General features: G+C 45.2%; 1 protein-coding gene across 3 annotated transcripts in view; it reads right to left on the minus strand.

The window, feature by feature from the left end:
- Positions 1-17369, minus strand: part of CPPED1 (calcineurin like phosphoesterase domain containing 1) — a 182231-nt gene that overhangs the window by 92920 nt on the left and 71942 nt on the right. For 2 of the 3 annotated variants that reach the window (XM_074346818.1, XM_010961729.3), the window contains exon 3: positions 10177-10599. The exons of the other annotated variant lie outside the window; for it this stretch is intronic. In XM_074346818.1, coding sequence (XP_074202919.1) covers positions 10177-10599 — 423 coding nt within the window. The remainder of the gene's footprint in view (positions 1-10176; positions 10600-17369) is intronic. 3 annotated transcript variants of the gene reach the window in all.

The following is a 17369-nucleotide window of genomic DNA, read 5'->3' on the forward strand; positions in this document are numbered from 1 at the left end:
TGTTTGTACACAAAGAACTTCATGACAGTAGTACTTAGCACAGAGAAAAAGTGGAAAAAACTCAAGTGTCCAATAATGGCAAAAGAGTTCAATGCAGGTCATTTTTTAATGACATGAGATAATGCTTTGTATGACATAATCTTACGTTTCTAAAATGCTCATATGATATGACCTTAGCTGTATGAAAAGAGAACTTCTTAATAACACGAAAACATTAATGAATGAATTACTTATAAACCAAGTCCCTACTAAACACCGCCCCCAACCCCCCAAACCTGTGCAACCAGGCAGAGGCACCTTTGTGTTAACTCACAAATCATACTAAAGATGCAGGATTTTATATAAAGCCGGTGAAAGTGACACTGGGGAGCTGCCCGAATCACAGTGAAGTCATCAGTAAACAAGATCTCTGGCAGAACAAACAGACACACACAGTCACGTGCACACACTTCCAGAGAAGGGCAGTAACCAGATCACTGATAGATGCAGAAAAAGACCCTCGGGAAAACTGACGAGACCTGCAAATAGTTTTTTCTCCTACAAAAATGACCCTGGATTATGCTGCTGCCAACATCAAATGCAGGATGCTGTCAAACAATTATTTTAGACAATTTAGACCCAGGAAACCAAGTTAACGCTTGATTCCCTCTTTGTTCATCCTAGGAGTCGGTGCACATTTGCAACAACAACCAACATTTTATCAAATGCAAGTTGAAATCAACTGATTGCCATCATTTGTCTCTTTTCTGAAGATAATGTCTCAAACCAACCTTTATTTTTATTTTATCACTATTTTCTGTGAGCTACAATCGCCAATTTTTTAAACAAGGTTTTTCCGGTGCCTTCATCCTCAGAGAGGCGCCAACCTGGACTTGTATCCTGGGGGGAACCCGGCTAGCGTCTGCTGGGGTGGTACAGACCCCTTTTTATTTCAAATAGCATCTCTCTCTGTGAAGCCACAGTGCACCCACTCGAGATGAAAGGACGAGCTGAGGGGCTCATTCTGAAAAGACTGCTGCTGGCGGAGGCCAGAGGGGAATTGTACACCCTGAGTGAACTCCCTGGACCCTCACCCAGCAGGAGCCCTTCAAACATCGTGCTGCTGAGCCTGGGTGGCTGGCTGGGCCAGCTCCTTGCTTGAGGCAGCGCCCCGCCGCAGCCCAAGTGCAGAGTGAATGTGGCAGGTGAGCAGGAGGGACCTGCCCTGATGCTGGCTGGCCTGGGCCCGCTTGTCCTCCCAGACGTGCATCCTACTTACTGCTCTAAAAGCAAGACGAAGAGGCCAGGAACCAGAGCCAGAGCTCTGAGACTGGAGCCCAGCTCTGCTGGCTCCCAGCAGTGTGAGGCTGGGTGAGCTGATGTGTCTCTCTGTGCCTCCGTTTCCCTGTCGATAAAATCAGAGCAGTTGTACCTGCAGTAGAGTATTATTTCAGTGGGAATGATTATCATTATGTGAATGTAATGCTGCGTTTCAAGTGGCTTACGATGTAACACTGACACTTGAGGAAGCTGGTTACTCTGTGGTTTTTTTGCACCCACTGGTGGCATGTGGCGGAGCCATCTCTGTGGTGGGCAGGGGACCCCAGTGTGGTGGGCAGGGGAGCAGTAAAAAGAACACAGTCAGGGAGACTTGGGGTCCAACCCAGGCAACGCCCCTGCAACCCAGCAGGGGGTCAGTGCTGTGAACTTGTGCAAAGGAGAAAACGTGCTCCTCACACGCCAGTTCCTCTGCTGTTAAAGTCGCCTACAGTATTTTCACGATAATAATGAAAATGTTGAGAGAGGGACAATACTAATAGCACTATCAGTAATAGCACTTACCAGGAACCAGACACTGTGTCATGGTACTGGGTTATCTTATCTGATCCCCGCAAAAACCTGAGATACGCATCCCTGCTTCCTAGCTCTGTGACCTGAACTAGTGCTCCAGCCTCCAGGACGTTGCTTGTCAGTAAAGCAGAGAGAACGCCAGCACCTGGAGGGTCGCTGTGCCAGCTGTGGGGACAAGGAGAGCAGCCGTTGACAATAACGTGAGCCATAAAAACACCTGAACGCTAGCCGTGGCTCTCCAGAAGCTTGTTAACCTTCTGCCTTTTTCAGCAGAAAAACTGCTGTATGAGTTGCCCTCCGTGGCATCACGGAGGAAGCGAGGGTACAGTCCCCACCTCCGAGGGAGACAGAGCTTAAGGGCCCACCCAGGCAGGTGGACCAGCAGGAGGCTCGCGGCTGAGAAAGCATCCCACCTGCCCAGGGCCCAGCTCCTGCAGGGGACCTTCTCACCTGGACTCCCAGCAATGCGCAGGGGAGTGCCTTATGTAAAGGAGACGCTTAAGAGAAGTTCTTTTCCATCCTCTACTGTGTTTCCTCTTGTGTGTCTATAATTTAAATGCGAATGGACTCAGGAGCCAGAGACCTCACCTGTATTGCAGACGCGGTCACGGTCACAGGGCCCCGGGTTGGGACGATGGGGCATGAAAAGCCCATGTCTGCAACAGGAGGCTTTACCCAAACGGGCGCCCTTCTTCTACTTCCAAATGAATCATCAACGTGCAGATATTTCTCTCAAGTAAAATTCTAAAGCAAAACTAAAGCAATCTCCAGCTTATTTTAAGTAGCAATATTCTAAATTTTCACGTACAGTGTTAGCCGTAGCGGGGGCAAATGCCTTTTCAATGAGAGCGAGTCCGGTAAATAGAAAACATGTGAACTAGTGTAGGAAGCAAGAGTGTCTGGCTAAGCAAAGAATATTCTGCTTTTACAAGCGAATCCCACCACTCATTGCTATTTTTAAAACGTGACCTAAGAAGAAAAGCTACAATATTTTGACTTCAAAAACTTAGACACTGCTGTTTCCCACACACCTGTGGCTCCTTTCTGAAATGTTGCAATGGGATTTTTCAATAAGATGCTGAATTTTTAGTTCGAGGGTGACCTCCCATACCAGAGCGGGAACCTCTCTCTGTTCTGTGCATTCCCGTCCCGGGTGACCAGCACAGGGCCCGTGCCATTTGCTGAATGGAGGAACGCCGACTTAACTTCAGGAACCGGCAGCACACATTTGCACATACCAGATTCTCGATTTATAAATCTGTACCATGAGGACTTGATTTTAACTTTAATTAGCCCAACTGTTAAGGATACCTCCAAAGTGAGAAATGCGACCCCTGATGCAGCTTCCGCAGTTGGTCTCCTCTCTGGGGTTTACAGGGAATGAGACACAGACATCAAATGACTACAGCCTGGTGTTCTATGGTGAAGTGGTTGAAACAGACCAACCCTGGGAGATGAATTCAAGACCAGATATAAACAAAGGAGGGTAAAATTCCTCAAGCTGACATGCCCCCAGAAACTCTGAATTCCACGGATGCTTAAAAAAAGACTGAGTTCATAAACAAGATTATACTGTATAGCACAGGGACATACATACAAGATCTTACGGTAGCTCACAGCAAAAAAAAAAAATGTGACAATGAATATATGTATGTTCATGTATAACTGAAAAATTGTGCTCTATGCTGGAATTTGACACGACATTGTAAAATGACTATAACTCAATAAAAAAAGTTAAAAAAAAAAGACTGAGTTCTCACTTGAAAGTTAGTTTAAAAAAGAACCAGTAAGATAGTTTCTGTTAGTTTGTTTGACTGCATTTTAAACAGAGGGCGTCATTCAATGACAGCTACTGCTTTGTGGACCCATCTGGTGGATTCAGAAAAATCTAACTATGAAATTATGCCTTCCAGCACATTCATTGGTGAGGTGTGTGCTTTTAAAAAAAAGATGCGGGGTCAAATTCCCTCACTAAATTCCATAGGAATTTTCCATCTAGTTCAGTGCTTCCCAACCTTTTAAATTAACACCTGGTTGGGTTAAAACTGAAAACCACATACATTCCTCATTCACCTGGAGAAACCCAACTCCCTGAGACACAGTCTATCTCCCTGCATGTCGCAGAAGCCAAGAGGTTTTTTGTCGAGCTTCACTCCCTACAGTTTGTACAATGAAAAGAGTTGTGAATTCCTCTTCCTTTTTCAATATACAAAGTTATGCTGGCAGAGTGCAGGTGTGTCCCCGAACTCGGCACGCCTCTCCTTGCTTGGCGACGCTCCAGTACACCCTTGCAAGAAGACCCTGTCCCTTCTGCCAGTACTAGGGTGAGAAGCGCTGCTCCAACCAGAGGAGGAAGCCAGACCCCGAGAGTAAAGCTCATTGGCCGCTGTGGGCTTGCACCACCGTCCAGAGTCCGGTAACAACAAACCAGCCTTCATCAAGCACATGCCACGCCCCAGGCTCCATGCTAAGTGCTTTTATAAATGCGTCACTGTACTTGATTCTCACACCAACCCTACGAGGTTGGGACAAGTACCCCCACATTTAAAGGTGAGTAATCTAAGGGAGAAAGATCTTCAGCAGATTATGTGAAGCCACTGTGCTGGGGAGCAGCACCAAAGGATCTGAATCCAGGTCTGTCTGAAGACCCGCGATGTCCTATGGCCTCACCAGTCCCACCCTCGCGGGCACGTCACCCCTTGTGACAACGTCCCGAGTTCTGCCTTACCTGCACACCCCCCACGCTACTTATCACTGGGTCTTTTTCTTTAATTTGATGAGCTAGTTTTATTTTTTCTAACACATATTAAAATAAATACCCACGCATTCAATTTTAAGAACGTGGTACCCTCCCACCCTCACATCATGTCATGGGCCTCCAGTGCGATGAGCCTCTCACCCAGGTATGCCCTCCACTTAGGAACCCGAGGCTCCTTCTAGCAGACCCTTCAGTGAGCCAGGCAGCTGTAGCAGTGGGGTCACCGAAAGCGTGCTGGAATTAGACATGTGTATATTGTTGACAAGGTCTCAGGGGAGAGAAAGAGTGTCACACTGTATTGGGAACATTTCTCTAAGCCAAGAATGGGACCCTTCAGGCCCACCACCTGTTGGTGTAAATAAAGTTTTACTGGAACTCAGCCACGCCCCCTTTAGCGTCTGTGGCTATGTTCATGATACAGAGGCCAAGTTGAGCAGTCGCTACAGAGACCACAGCCCAAAATGTTCACTGTCTGACCTTCTGCAGGGAAAGTTTGCTGACCCCTGCTCTAGGGGATACATTTCCCATCCAAAAGTCAGCTGGTAAATATCAGTCCAGAGGTAACATGGACCTGTGATCCTGCTGATGAGGAGATGGGAGTCAAGTTTAATTCAATTCCAGATTTACTTATTGAGGAGCTGCTATGTGACAGTCTTGGCTAGGAGTTGGGCTTACAGGGGTGAATACAGCTGGGACTCCATTTCCTGGCGGATTCAGGATGGAAACAAAGAATTTCACTACAACTCAGTAAAATGTTGGAGTAGGATTTGATGTTTTGTTTTTCCTATTAAGCAGACCCTGGAAACCTGACATTTTTATTCTTTAAAACTCTGACATTCTAAAATCATAATGTTACATGGGCTAAGATCTCTCTCTCGCTCTCTGGTTTTTTATTAAAGCATAAATAGAGATGAAACTATAACTCTGTGAAATTACTCATTAGCTTTCACAAGAAAGATCACCTTACTGGAATTTTTCATAACTGCCAAATTTGCTCTGGGCTTTCTACTATCCAGTTCTAATCTCTATGTTGAAAATGGGAAAAAGAAAAGGTAGCAAGTCATCGAGGGAAACAGGGTCAGCGAAAGAGCTAGACGTCTGTTTTTTAAGATTGAGTTTTTAAATTGGAATCTATATTAACTGGGTCACATATTAACCTTCTGCTGAAAAAGGCAGGAGGGGTGGAGACAATGGCTGGATTCGACCAAGATTTCATTATCTACTGTCTTTGCAACTCCAACCAGGTATCAGGTGAATTACGGGGAAAACCAGTTTCTACATCCCGTGGACGTGAGGAAATTGATTATCCCCAGGCAGCGCAAAAGAAGCCAGGAAATAACGGGGCCGCTTCACATGTGTGCGCCTGTCCTGCCCCGATGACTGTTTATTTGTACTGGCTGTTGACCGCATTTTTGTATCATACAAAGATGGTTTTATTGAGCTTCAAAAGTAGAAACAGAATGCATCCGTTTCTAGGGAAACCTGAGCTGGGAAGCTTGTGGGCTTTGAATTACAGAACACATCCCTCCACACACAGTGGCCCATTGTATAGTAACACCCCTCCTCCTCGTTTACCTCATCCCATTTAAAAAAATTAATGCAACAATGTGAGATGATTGTTGATGCTCATTATTAAATCATTTATTCTTCCCACACAGTGATTCAGAATTATTCATTAAGCTTTCTGGAAGGAAGCTGGGTGTTACCCCCACGGTGGGTTGAAGAGGGATGTGCTCTTTAAAAGGGTACTTTATAACAACACAATTATCATAATTAAAAGCTACCCTGATATTCTGATGAGCTTTTGACATATTTTTGAGTACTGGCGTTTTGGCACAAGGAGATAAACGGGACGGAAACGGTACCCGGGAGTAATACTGCTGTGGGGAGAAAGAGCTGGAGGCAGGGTTAAACACCGTCTGCCGTCGTCACCCCCGCTTTGATCGCGGTCTTTACGCCACCGAGTTCTACGAAGTGTCACTTGAACTCTGGCCTTCCAAAATGAGTCCAAGACTTACACGGCTGTGACCTGAGCAATCGTCTGCATTACGAGTCACGGGGGCCTGCATTCCCCTGAGAGCCCACCTCCCTGGGCTTCCAAACCAGGCGGGCCGCTCACATCTGCTCCTGATCTCCTCCCAGGGCTGCCCGTGGTTTACTCTGAGTCTGAAAGGCCACTAAGCAAAGGGCCTGGTTTGGGAAGCCACTCAAGCTGACAGGTGACTACGGGAAGGGCCCCCCGCTCTCTGCTCTTCCCTGGTTAAGGCCATCTAGATGAAGATTCTAAGGCTAGTAAAGAGCATGACTTTTCACACGTGAAGGTGGTGGCTGGTGGGAACGGGGGGGGGGCCGCTTGTAAAGAGAGATACTGACTCCTGGCTGAACCTGGAAGGCCAGCGTGAGCATGTGGATGAGAGCAGAGTCATGTGTGGCCTCAGCCCAGACCAAAGGACCAGGAGAACACGTGATGTGTGTGCGACACTTGGAACACAGACCACGGGGGGGCCGTGCCCAGGAGCTCCACAGAACACGGCCCTGGTCTGCTCCGTGGCTGGCACACCGTGGGCGCTCAACAGAGAAATGAGCTGTGCCCGTCTGGGAAGAAGTGAGAGGCAGGGGTTCAGCCCTTCCTTCCTGCCCAACACTGATGAAGCATTTATTAAGTGCCGAGACCTGAGCCAGGCCTCCCCTGCGCTCAAGGAGCTGAGAGGCCAAGGGCTTCCGATAAGTCAACACTTACAAATGTGCTGGGACCAAGGGAAGCTCAGGAAGAACCTGGCGGGGCGGGGCTAGGGGCACCTCATCCAGAAAGTGGAGGCGGCGTCGGCCAGATGAAAGGGAACGGGTGGAGACGATGGTGAAGGGCGAAAGCTGTGGGGCTACATGCCCCTCTGACTGCTAGGCAGAGAGTGGACAGGAATGGGGCAATGGTGGGGCAGGGGGACTCGGAGCTGTTGCTATGACCCAGATGAGAGGGAATGGTGGCCGAAAGAAGTGGACAGGCTGGAGGGTTATTAAAGAGGTAGAATTAAAGGCACATAAAACATCAGTCTTCCTGGGCAAGGAGGCCCTACTGGAGGCAGATCCATCAGGGTTCCAAAGCCTGATGCCATCAAGAGGGAGTAAGGCAATTTACCACAGCTAAGACATGGAAGCAGCCAGGGGCCAATCAACAGAGGACTAGACTAAGAAGATGCACTACACAGAATGGAATACTACTCAGTCATAAAAAAGAATGAAATAATGCCATCTGTGGCAACGTGGATGGACCTGGAGAATATTATGCTTAGTGAAAGAAGTCCAACAGAGAAAGACAAATACTATATAATATCACTTATATGCAGAATCTAAAAAATAATACAAATGAATGTATATGCAAAACAAAAACAGACTCACAGATACAGAAAATAAACTTGTGGTTACCAAAGGGGAGAGGGAAGAGGGGAGGAGCAAATTAGGGCTGTAGGATGAACAGATACAAACTACTTCATATAGATAAGCAACAAGGTTATACTACATAGTGCAGAGAATTTTACCTAGTATCTTGTAATAACTTAGAGTATAATCTGTAAAAATACTGAATCGCTATGCTGTACACCGGAAAGGAACACAATACTGTAAATCAACCATACTTCAATTAAAAAAAAAAAGAGCAGAGAAGAAAACAAGCTCCCCTGCTCTGTCTTATGCTTAGCAAGCAACCTTCTGATTATAATTTGGCCTCCCATGTTGTTCTGACTATGCGAAGAGACTGCACTGCTATGGTTAAGGGGAGGGTTTCAGTCTTGCTCTAAATTAATAAAATGGCATTCTGGTGGTAGACATGAGTGTCCGTGAGCTGGGGCAACTGGAGCCCACCTCTGAAACACAGACCCGCTCTGGGCGTGCCGACAAACCCTTCCTGAGCTTGTGGGGCTGCAGACCTGATGCAGGAAGTGGCTGGTGCATCCCGAATGCAATGCCACCCTCTGGGGTTCCTGGTGGGTGCGCAGCAGGCTTCTCCCAAGGATGCCCTGTTGGCGCTAGGGGCTCTTGTTTTATAACCGTCTCCAGGTCTCAATATCTGGGGGTGCTGGTGGGCTGCAAGAGTGCCGTCCTACGATGGGAAACCCAGAACCACATGCCACTCAAGAATGTGGCTGACAAGAAAGGAGAACAAAGAGCAGCCGACGGGGACGGCATGTGCATCATTTAACATTTGCTATGAAAGGAATCGTTTCAGTGGCAGTAAGTGTTCTCTCTGGCATCAGTCTCTGTTACAAAATCGTCTCCGTGGTGGTGCTGGTGCCATCGTGACACTTCATTCCCTTGTCATCGAAAATGGTCTTTTGCACCAACTCAAGCATGGCATAAAATTTCAAAGGCCTTAATAGAAGTTTTCCAACTTCATCTCCATGGAACAGTTGGAAAATGTCTCCAATTACGCAAGCTTTTTGTAAAATGTCTTAAAAATACAGAAGGGCCTATTGTACTTCTCACAAGTAAATGTGAACACATTTAATGCTCAAAGATGAAAAGAGCGTCAGGGTTTGTTTATTTGTTTTTTTCCTCTTTTTAAATGAATGCTTGCTACTGGGTCAGGCCACCTCCCTCTCCCTTCCTGCTAACAAATAAAAGAATATATTTAAATTTTAGAAGCGTTTGATACAGTACACTCTGGAAAGACGTGAAAGGAGGCATTAGGACCAAAAACGCAAGAGACACAACAGTTGTCAAAACTGGAATCCTGCCAAGTCACTGGGAATGCAGGGAATCAGCCTACAAGGCACCACTTCTCATGACAGTGAAGCTGCAGGCGCTACCAGGAGAAATGAGGCGCGTGGGCTCATGCTGCATGGAGCACGATCAGGGGCAGAGATCTCTAGAAACGGAGTGCCTTCGTTTTGTGTGTGTGTGTGTGTGTGTGTGTGTGCACGTATGTGTCACACAGATGATTAGCTTAAAATTACAGCAGGGTTAAGACCAAACTAAATAGACTCCTCCTCCCTACTCAGGAGGAGAACCCAGTCCACATCTCACTAAAGGAAAACCTGCCCGTTACAGCCCTGTCCTAGGATTTCCTGGGTTGCATCAGACTGGTAGGAAGATTGTCTCTTAAATATCACCTGCCCTTGTGCAAGTTGCTGCCTCCCAGCGAAACAAGGAAAAGATACTCCTGCATCTTCCTTCACCTAGGCACGCTCTGTCACGTCCCGTTCCCACTGCAATCACCCCCTACCTGCAGAGCCCCCATCCTCAGCTGTGAGCAAGCTACAGCTTTAGGACTCGACAGGGTAGAGGCTGTTCTAATGCTTTCCAGACCTCTTCTCATTGGGTCTTCACAACCATCCCAGGAGAGAGTTCCTTCTGCTATTCCTGCTTTACAGCTGAGGACAACAACATGGGAAGACGCTGAGGCTCAGAAGGGCTAGGCCGCTTGTCTAAGGTCACACAGCCAGTGAGCAGCAGAGCTGGGATTAGAATTCAGCTCTGTCCAAAGCCCCATCCTCTCTCCCCTTTGCCAGGATGCAGAGGGGGAGGAGGAGGATCTGGAAACCTCCTCTCCAGACCACCCTTCTACCCAGACCCCTGGGGTCCCAGGCTGCTACCTGCTTTGGAGAACTTGTCTGCCATCTCCTTCCGAACGGACTTGGTGAGGTTGAAGTAGTCGTCCTCCTCGTCGATGCTCTGGAGGAACAGCGGGATGTGCTGGAAGACGACGGCGTGCTGGCACCTCTGCTGCCCCGCGATGCTCAGCTGCTGGTCCAGCCACTGGTCCTGAGCCTGCTTCAAGGCAGGGCACATGGAGGCATCGTAGAAGAACTGGGAGTTGAGGACGAGGAACAGGACGCCCCCAACCCAGAAGCTGAAATAGTCGTCTCCCCAAGTTTGCTGCCACTCTGCGATGGTCTCGGGGGTGGGGACATTGCCCACGTCGTGGTTGCCGCTGACGAAGACCAGTGGGATCTCGCTGTCCACGGTCCTGAGCACCCGCTGCAGGTCCTCCGTCTGCTCCTTCCGCCAGGGGGTCCCTGGAAGAGGGAGGGTCATGTCCTGAAACAGCTGAGGCTGTATATGCCTTTACTAACATAAAATAAGAGAATAATCTAGAAATCCACTCAACTGGGCACATGGAAATTGCAAAAAGTAGTCTACGTTAAAAGCAACTCCACAAGTGAGGTGGGGACCTCTGCTCCCCTCTCCTGTGGAAATTCAACGTCTAAGTGGCCATCTGACCCAACGATGCTGACTGACTGAGGGTGTAGAGTCATTCTAACAGTAAGTATTAGTGAAGCTTAATTTCTATCTTTTATTTAGAAGATGAACATAGTTGTGGCTTTTCTGCCCTGTTTCAAAGGGTCGTCAAGTGCACCCCTGAGGTGGGTGAACCCAGCTTTGAATGCTAGTCTCAAATGGGGCCTGTTTTCCTTACCATACACATGACCCTGCAGACAGTGTGAGAGCAGCTTTATGGGAAAAATTCTTAGAACTCAAATGTCTACATCAACTGGCCTGTGCGTCTTGCCAAATCTTCCCCACACGGGGGAAGAAGCATTTTACATCCCACTAACAGTGTATATGAGTGCAAGGGCTCAAAGCCTTAATATTAAGCACATTCCTCCGGCCCTTGGGAGTCAGTATGGAGTCACCAAACTCTTATTTGGACAGAGTTGTAAACTACGTGGGTTCCTACTCCCACAGGTTCTGGGCTTCCACACTTCCTGAAATAAGGTATTAAAGCTTTAATAAATGGGTTTCAAAATGACCAATTTAATTCCAGATCTGTGTTTTTTTGTGTGCTAATTTATTCAACCAATATTTCTTGGGTACCATCTATGTATAAGGTACTGATTTAGCTACTGGGGTGAGCTGTGAGCCAATGCGACACAAATCCTTCCTTTCAAACCGGTGAGTCAGATCATTTGTCAAGTAAATTATAGATGCACACCCACCTGTATCGATGTTATTAAGCATTATTGAGAAAAGCAAAGCAGAAAAAGGACATAATTCCCATTAGCCCTGAGGAATACGCCTAGCATCCCGCAAAGACAGCATAAGAAAAATGATGAAAGAGAACAGCCCAACTTTGCGAGGGATGATAAAAACTCACCTGAAAAATGCTGCCATGGCAGATGAAAATTACACCCCACGTTCCTTTCCCATCATGAATTTAAAAGGAAGCAGAAAAGTCTTTACAAAGCAGTTACAGCTAAGGAAGACGACTGTAAAGCAGAAATAAAGGAATTCAGTCTAGACGGTCATAAAACAGGCAGATGTGAAATGGCACCTGGTAGGACTAACTCAGGAGAGAAACAGAGGGGAAAAGACAAAGCCATTTCAGAAATTATGACTGCAAGGAGGTCAGCAGTAGTGAGATTTCCTTTACGGCCAAGTATATGTCTGTTTCTCGGAATACTCCGTGTGAGGCTGTAAAGAATGTGAATCTTCTAACTGCTGAATACGGGGCCCCTCATATTCCCACCCAATCAAACTTGTTAACGGGGCGATTCAAATTTCCTACGTCATTATTCTTTGCTTTTGGCCCATTGATCCGTATCAGGTTCTGAAAGATCTGGTTGTTGGTTAAGTTGCCACAGTGATTACGGACTGATCGCCCCCTTCCTGTGATTCTGCCAAGTTTGGTGTCCACTTACTTTTAGCTCTGTCGTTAGACGCATAAGAGCTCAGAATTCCCATGTCTCACTGAAGTGTTTTTATATTTAATCCCCACGAAATAAACAAATAAAAAGAAAGGAAAGAGGCAGGTCTATACGGATGCTCTGGCAAGATCTTTAATATAGGTATTAAATTAAAATGGCAAGGCATGGAGGAGTAAAAATCACACAAACATTTTTAAAAGGCTTACGTATTTGTATATTATGTAAGTATTCATATATTATGGATAGAACTTCTCCAAAGATACAGAGAAAACAACTAGCTCTGGTTAAATCTGGGAAACAGAAGTGGGGTTTAAACCCCTTTATGCTACATTTTACAAGTTCTTTCCTTCTCTCTCTCACTTATTCCAAGCTTATGTATCATTTTCACTTTAAAAAAGAATTAAATTTTTTAAAAAGGGAATTAAGTCTTAAAAACCTTATATATTATTTTCATTGAATTAAAAAAAAATCCTTTGCCCAAGGATCCTAAGTTCTAAGGAAGATTCAGGGGAGGCCAGCCAGGTGGCTGCATTTCCAGTAGATCCCAAACTCTGGGGTGAGTGGAATTTGCTGGGGAAAGGCTGGCTGGTACCCAGAGGAGGAGCGCCGGTGACGGGAGAAGCAGGTCCTGCCTAGCACCAGGGACCAGGAGGCCTCTCCCTCAGTGGTGCTGGGGATTTGCCTCCAGCCCCCATCTGCTTCCTCACTGGTCTGGGCTGGCCCTGGGGCTCCCAGTTTGACGAAGCCTTGGAGTGGTGTTGCTTCTTCAGCCGAGCTTGGACTGCAGGTGTCTGTGCTGACCCACACAATCCCCTCCAACAGCCCGCTGGTCAGCTCTTTTCCCATGTGAACAGATTGCTAGTTAGAGAGGATCAATCTTTCATGGCCTTGAACGTGACAAGCCATTTCAACGGGACTCCACGGACCAGGGCTGATTCATCACTGCCCCCCTGAGCCAGTTTTCCTGAAGACCCCAAGGCCACCATGAATGCTTCCTTCTTTCCACTCATACTGCCTTGGGGGAGTCCCTGACACTCAGCCCTAGCTGCCACTAGCCTAGCACGCCAGGCCAGGCCCTGTTCTCAGAGCTGTATGCGTGCTAACTCAGTTGACAGTCGGGGGTGGGGGGGGGACGGACTTGAACTTGGTGCTCCAGCTCAGAGTGCTGCCTCATTACAGTGTCCTGGTCACAGTGTGTTATAAAGTCCTGACCCACAGGACGAGGACTTCGCAATACACTGGGGGGCAGAGTGTCTCCCACTCCTGATTTTCAAAAGACATTTCAGCACGATGCTTCACATACTGACTGAGGCAGGCACAAAGAATGTTCGAGTAGCCAATGACCTCACAGAGGAAAGCTAAAAATAAGCACTTTAAAGGAAAGACTTATTCAAACCTTGGAAAGGAGACCTTGTCTACAGAACGACTACAGTGATGAGCTGTGACTTACAGCAATAATAGGATGTTTGTCGGTTTCCAAACTTCAGAGGGGTTCTGCTCTTGGGGAAATCACAAATATTCCCCAATAACCTGTTAAAAACATGAAGCCCACCTTCTCTGGATCCCCTCAATCAAAGAGGAGCCTCTCTTGTGTACGTTTCCCAGAACTTTGTCTACCCCTCGTCTGGAGGCAAGGTGTGGACTGGAGGCTCTGACACCTGGGTTTGAGCCTTAGCTCTTGCCCCTTTACAAGCTGTGTGGCCTTGAGTTCTCTAAGCCTTGGTCTCATCGTGTGTGAAATGGGAATGGAGACCTCCACACTCTGAAGGGCAGCTGTAAGGGTTCACACTAAGATGATTTCCAGAGTTTGGTACAAACAGGTTTGTAAAATGTTAGCTACCTTCCCTCCACCCCCACACCTCAATGTATGAGTTCTTCCCTTTTAATCAGTGACCTAACTGTGTACACATAGCCATCAATATATTCTTCCTGAAAGGATGAAGACATTCTCCAGGGATAGAAATAATTTTTAGGTAAGAATTTCGAAGTGAAGGAGTATATTCTAGATGATAAAAAGCCAAGTCTAATGAAAACATGTGCATTATGTTCAACATGCTCATTTATGTATATCAGAATTTCTTTCAGAAGGTCAGAATATCAATAACACTTCAGAATTAACATAGCTTATAGCACATCTGAGCTCAGCTTCCTAAAAAAGCCTAGTATTGTAGCAAAGCCCAAAGCCAAGCCTCACGAGCATCAGGAGTAGGAAAAAAACCGAAAACCTGGCCAAGGATACAGAGCTCCCAAGAGTTTCTGATTATTGGGCAAGGCTCTGCACTTCACAGAAAAGACTGGGAGAGGGGCAGGAAAATAAAACTTTGGCTAAGGAAGAAAAATCGCAAGAAATGACTCAGAAGACAGAAGGAGAAGGATTGTTCCGGGTAAGACTTAAACTGAATGAGGGGCATTTGCTGAGACGCGGGTACCAAGAAAACAGGGATCCTGAGGTCGGCACACTCCTGCTACGTGCTTAGGAGAACTCTGGATGGGACTGGCAGGGCAGTGTGGAAAGCTATGATGTGTTTTACGTGTTTTAAAAAATGCTTAACTCAGTGAGTTAGAATAAAACCAGGAAGTAAAGAACGTTAGAAAGACAGTAACAAAATGCTTACTCATAGCACTCATTGACTTTGAATTTTCAACATGATGTAGTGCCATGAAATGCGTAACTAATTAATGCCAGTGTTCATTAAAGCAGAGGTTATTATCCTATTGTTTTCAAAACAGCTTTAAAATGCATTGATAAAATCCCTTGTCAGACTTGGATGAGAAATAAACATCCTCCACTTGATAAAGGGCATCTACAAAAGCTCTATAGCTAACATATACGTAATGATGAAAGATTGAGCACTTTCCCCCTATGATGAGGAACAAAGTAAGAGTATCTGCTCTCATCACATCTATTCAACATCATTCTGAAAGTGCTAGCCAGTGTAATAAGACAAGAAAAAAGAAATAAAAAGCATACAGATTGGAAGAGAGGAAATAAAACTGTCTATTCTCAGAAGGCATGACTGTCTCAATAGAAAACACCAACAAATCTACCCAAAAAAAACAAGTTCCTACAACTAATAAGGGGAATTAGCTTGGTTATTGGATGAAAGGTCAGTATATAAAAATCAACTGTATTTCTATACGCTGGCAACGAAGAACTGCAGGTAAAAACAGAAGGAGTTGAGAGATATTTAGGAGGTAGAAATACGAGAAATCCTTGTATTGATTACAAGAAGAAGAAAGACTCAAAAATAAATCCCAGACAACTGAGCAACTGGAAGTTTAGTCATGTCATTTACTGGCATGGGAAAGACTAGGGAAGAACCAGATTAGAGGTAAAAATCAAAAGCTTTTTCAATATAAAATTGGTACAGGCAACACAGGAAAAATTTGGACTTCATGACAACTAAAAACCTTTGCGCATCAAAAGACATTATCAACAGAATAAAAAGGTAATCTACAGTATAGGAGAAAATTTTTCAAATCATGTATCAGATAAGGTATTAATATTCAGAATATATAGATAACTCCTGAAATTCAACAACAACAAACAACCTGACACAAAAATGGGCAAAGGATTGAAATGATACCTTTCCAAAGAGGATATAAAAATGGTCAATAAACCCATGAAAAGATGCTCAACATCTTTTCATTGGGGAAAAGAAAAATTTTCTAGTCATGAAGGAAATGCAAATCAAAACCACAATGAGATATCACCTCATACCCTTTAAGATGGATGCAACAGAAACAAACAGACAAACAATAAACAGAAAATAAGAGGTGTTGTTGAGGATCGTGGGGAAACTGAAAACCTTGTGCACTGTTAGAGATATAAAGTGATATAGCTGCTGTGGAAAACACTTATGTTGGTTCCTCAAAAAATTAAAAATAGAATTATCATATGATCCAGCAATTCCACTTCTGGGTATATATCCAAAAGAATTCAAAGCAGGGTCTTGAAGAAATATTTGTACACCTATGTTCACAGCAGCATGATTCACAATAGCTAAAACATGGAAACCCAAATGCCCATCAGTGGATGAATGGATAAGCAAAATGTGGTATATATACACACAGTTCAGTTTTAAAAAGGAAGGAAATTCTAACCTATGTTACAACATGAAGGAATCTTGAGAACATTATACCAAGGACAACTTGCCAATAACAAAAAGACAAATACCACAAGATTTCACTCATATGGTGGGGTTGCATTTCAAGCACAGGTGGGCTCTGGATTCAGAGGTTGTGAGATTGCCTTTATAAGGAGTGTCCTTTGGGCACAATCCCTTCTGAGCCTCAGTTCTCTAGCCGTTAAAATGGAAATTTTGTCACCTCCTTTATGGTGAGATGAGATCATGCATTAAGTGACTAATGCGTTTGTAGTATGTGTTTACCTGCCTTTCCCCAAGCTCTAACCCTCACTCCACCCAGTCTTCCTAGTGAAGTCAGGGGAGGAGTGAAGCTAGACCGTAGGTCACCTTAGATCTCCCTTGTGTCCTCCTTACTCTCAGGGTCCTTGGTGCTGCTGCTGCCCCCTGAGCTGTGCTGGGAAGAATAGCACACACACGCATGCTGACACCCTGGCACATGGGTGGGAAGACTATCCAGCTCACCTTTACCTGGCAATTTGTTTGTGATGTCTGGAAGCCACATGGCACTGCAGGAAGATGGATGAATGGATGGACAATGCTAAGACACTTGAACTGAGGGTGAAAATTGCTAAAGACAAGAACTTTCAGTGTCAGCCCTTCATCACTCAAAGGTTGGAAACATTAAGACATCTACTAAATGGTTAAGATCATAAATTAAAATTCCTTTCAGGGACTAATTAGGAAAGATCCATTTAAAATTCAATAAACATTGTATCTAGTGCCCTAGCAATTCTATTTACAAGAATTTATCCTACAAAAATATACATGTCTGCAAAACATGACTATTCACTGTAGCATCACTTGAGAAGATAGAAAAATCTGAAATGATTTAAATATTCGTCACAGTCTTTACTATGAAATAATAAACAGGTAAATATGAGTAATACAAATGTATATTTATGTATAAATATGTAATGTAAATATATAATAAAGAGGCAAATATAAGCAAAATAATATATATTTATATATAAATATATAATATAAAATACAATA

Source organism: Camelus bactrianus, chromosome 18 (genome assembly GCF_048773025.1).
Source record: "Camelus bactrianus isolate YW-2024 breed Bactrian camel chromosome 18, ASM4877302v1, whole genome shotgun sequence".
In the NCBI taxonomy this organism is placed as follows: Eukaryota; Metazoa; Chordata; class Mammalia; order Artiodactyla; family Camelidae; genus Camelus; species Camelus bactrianus.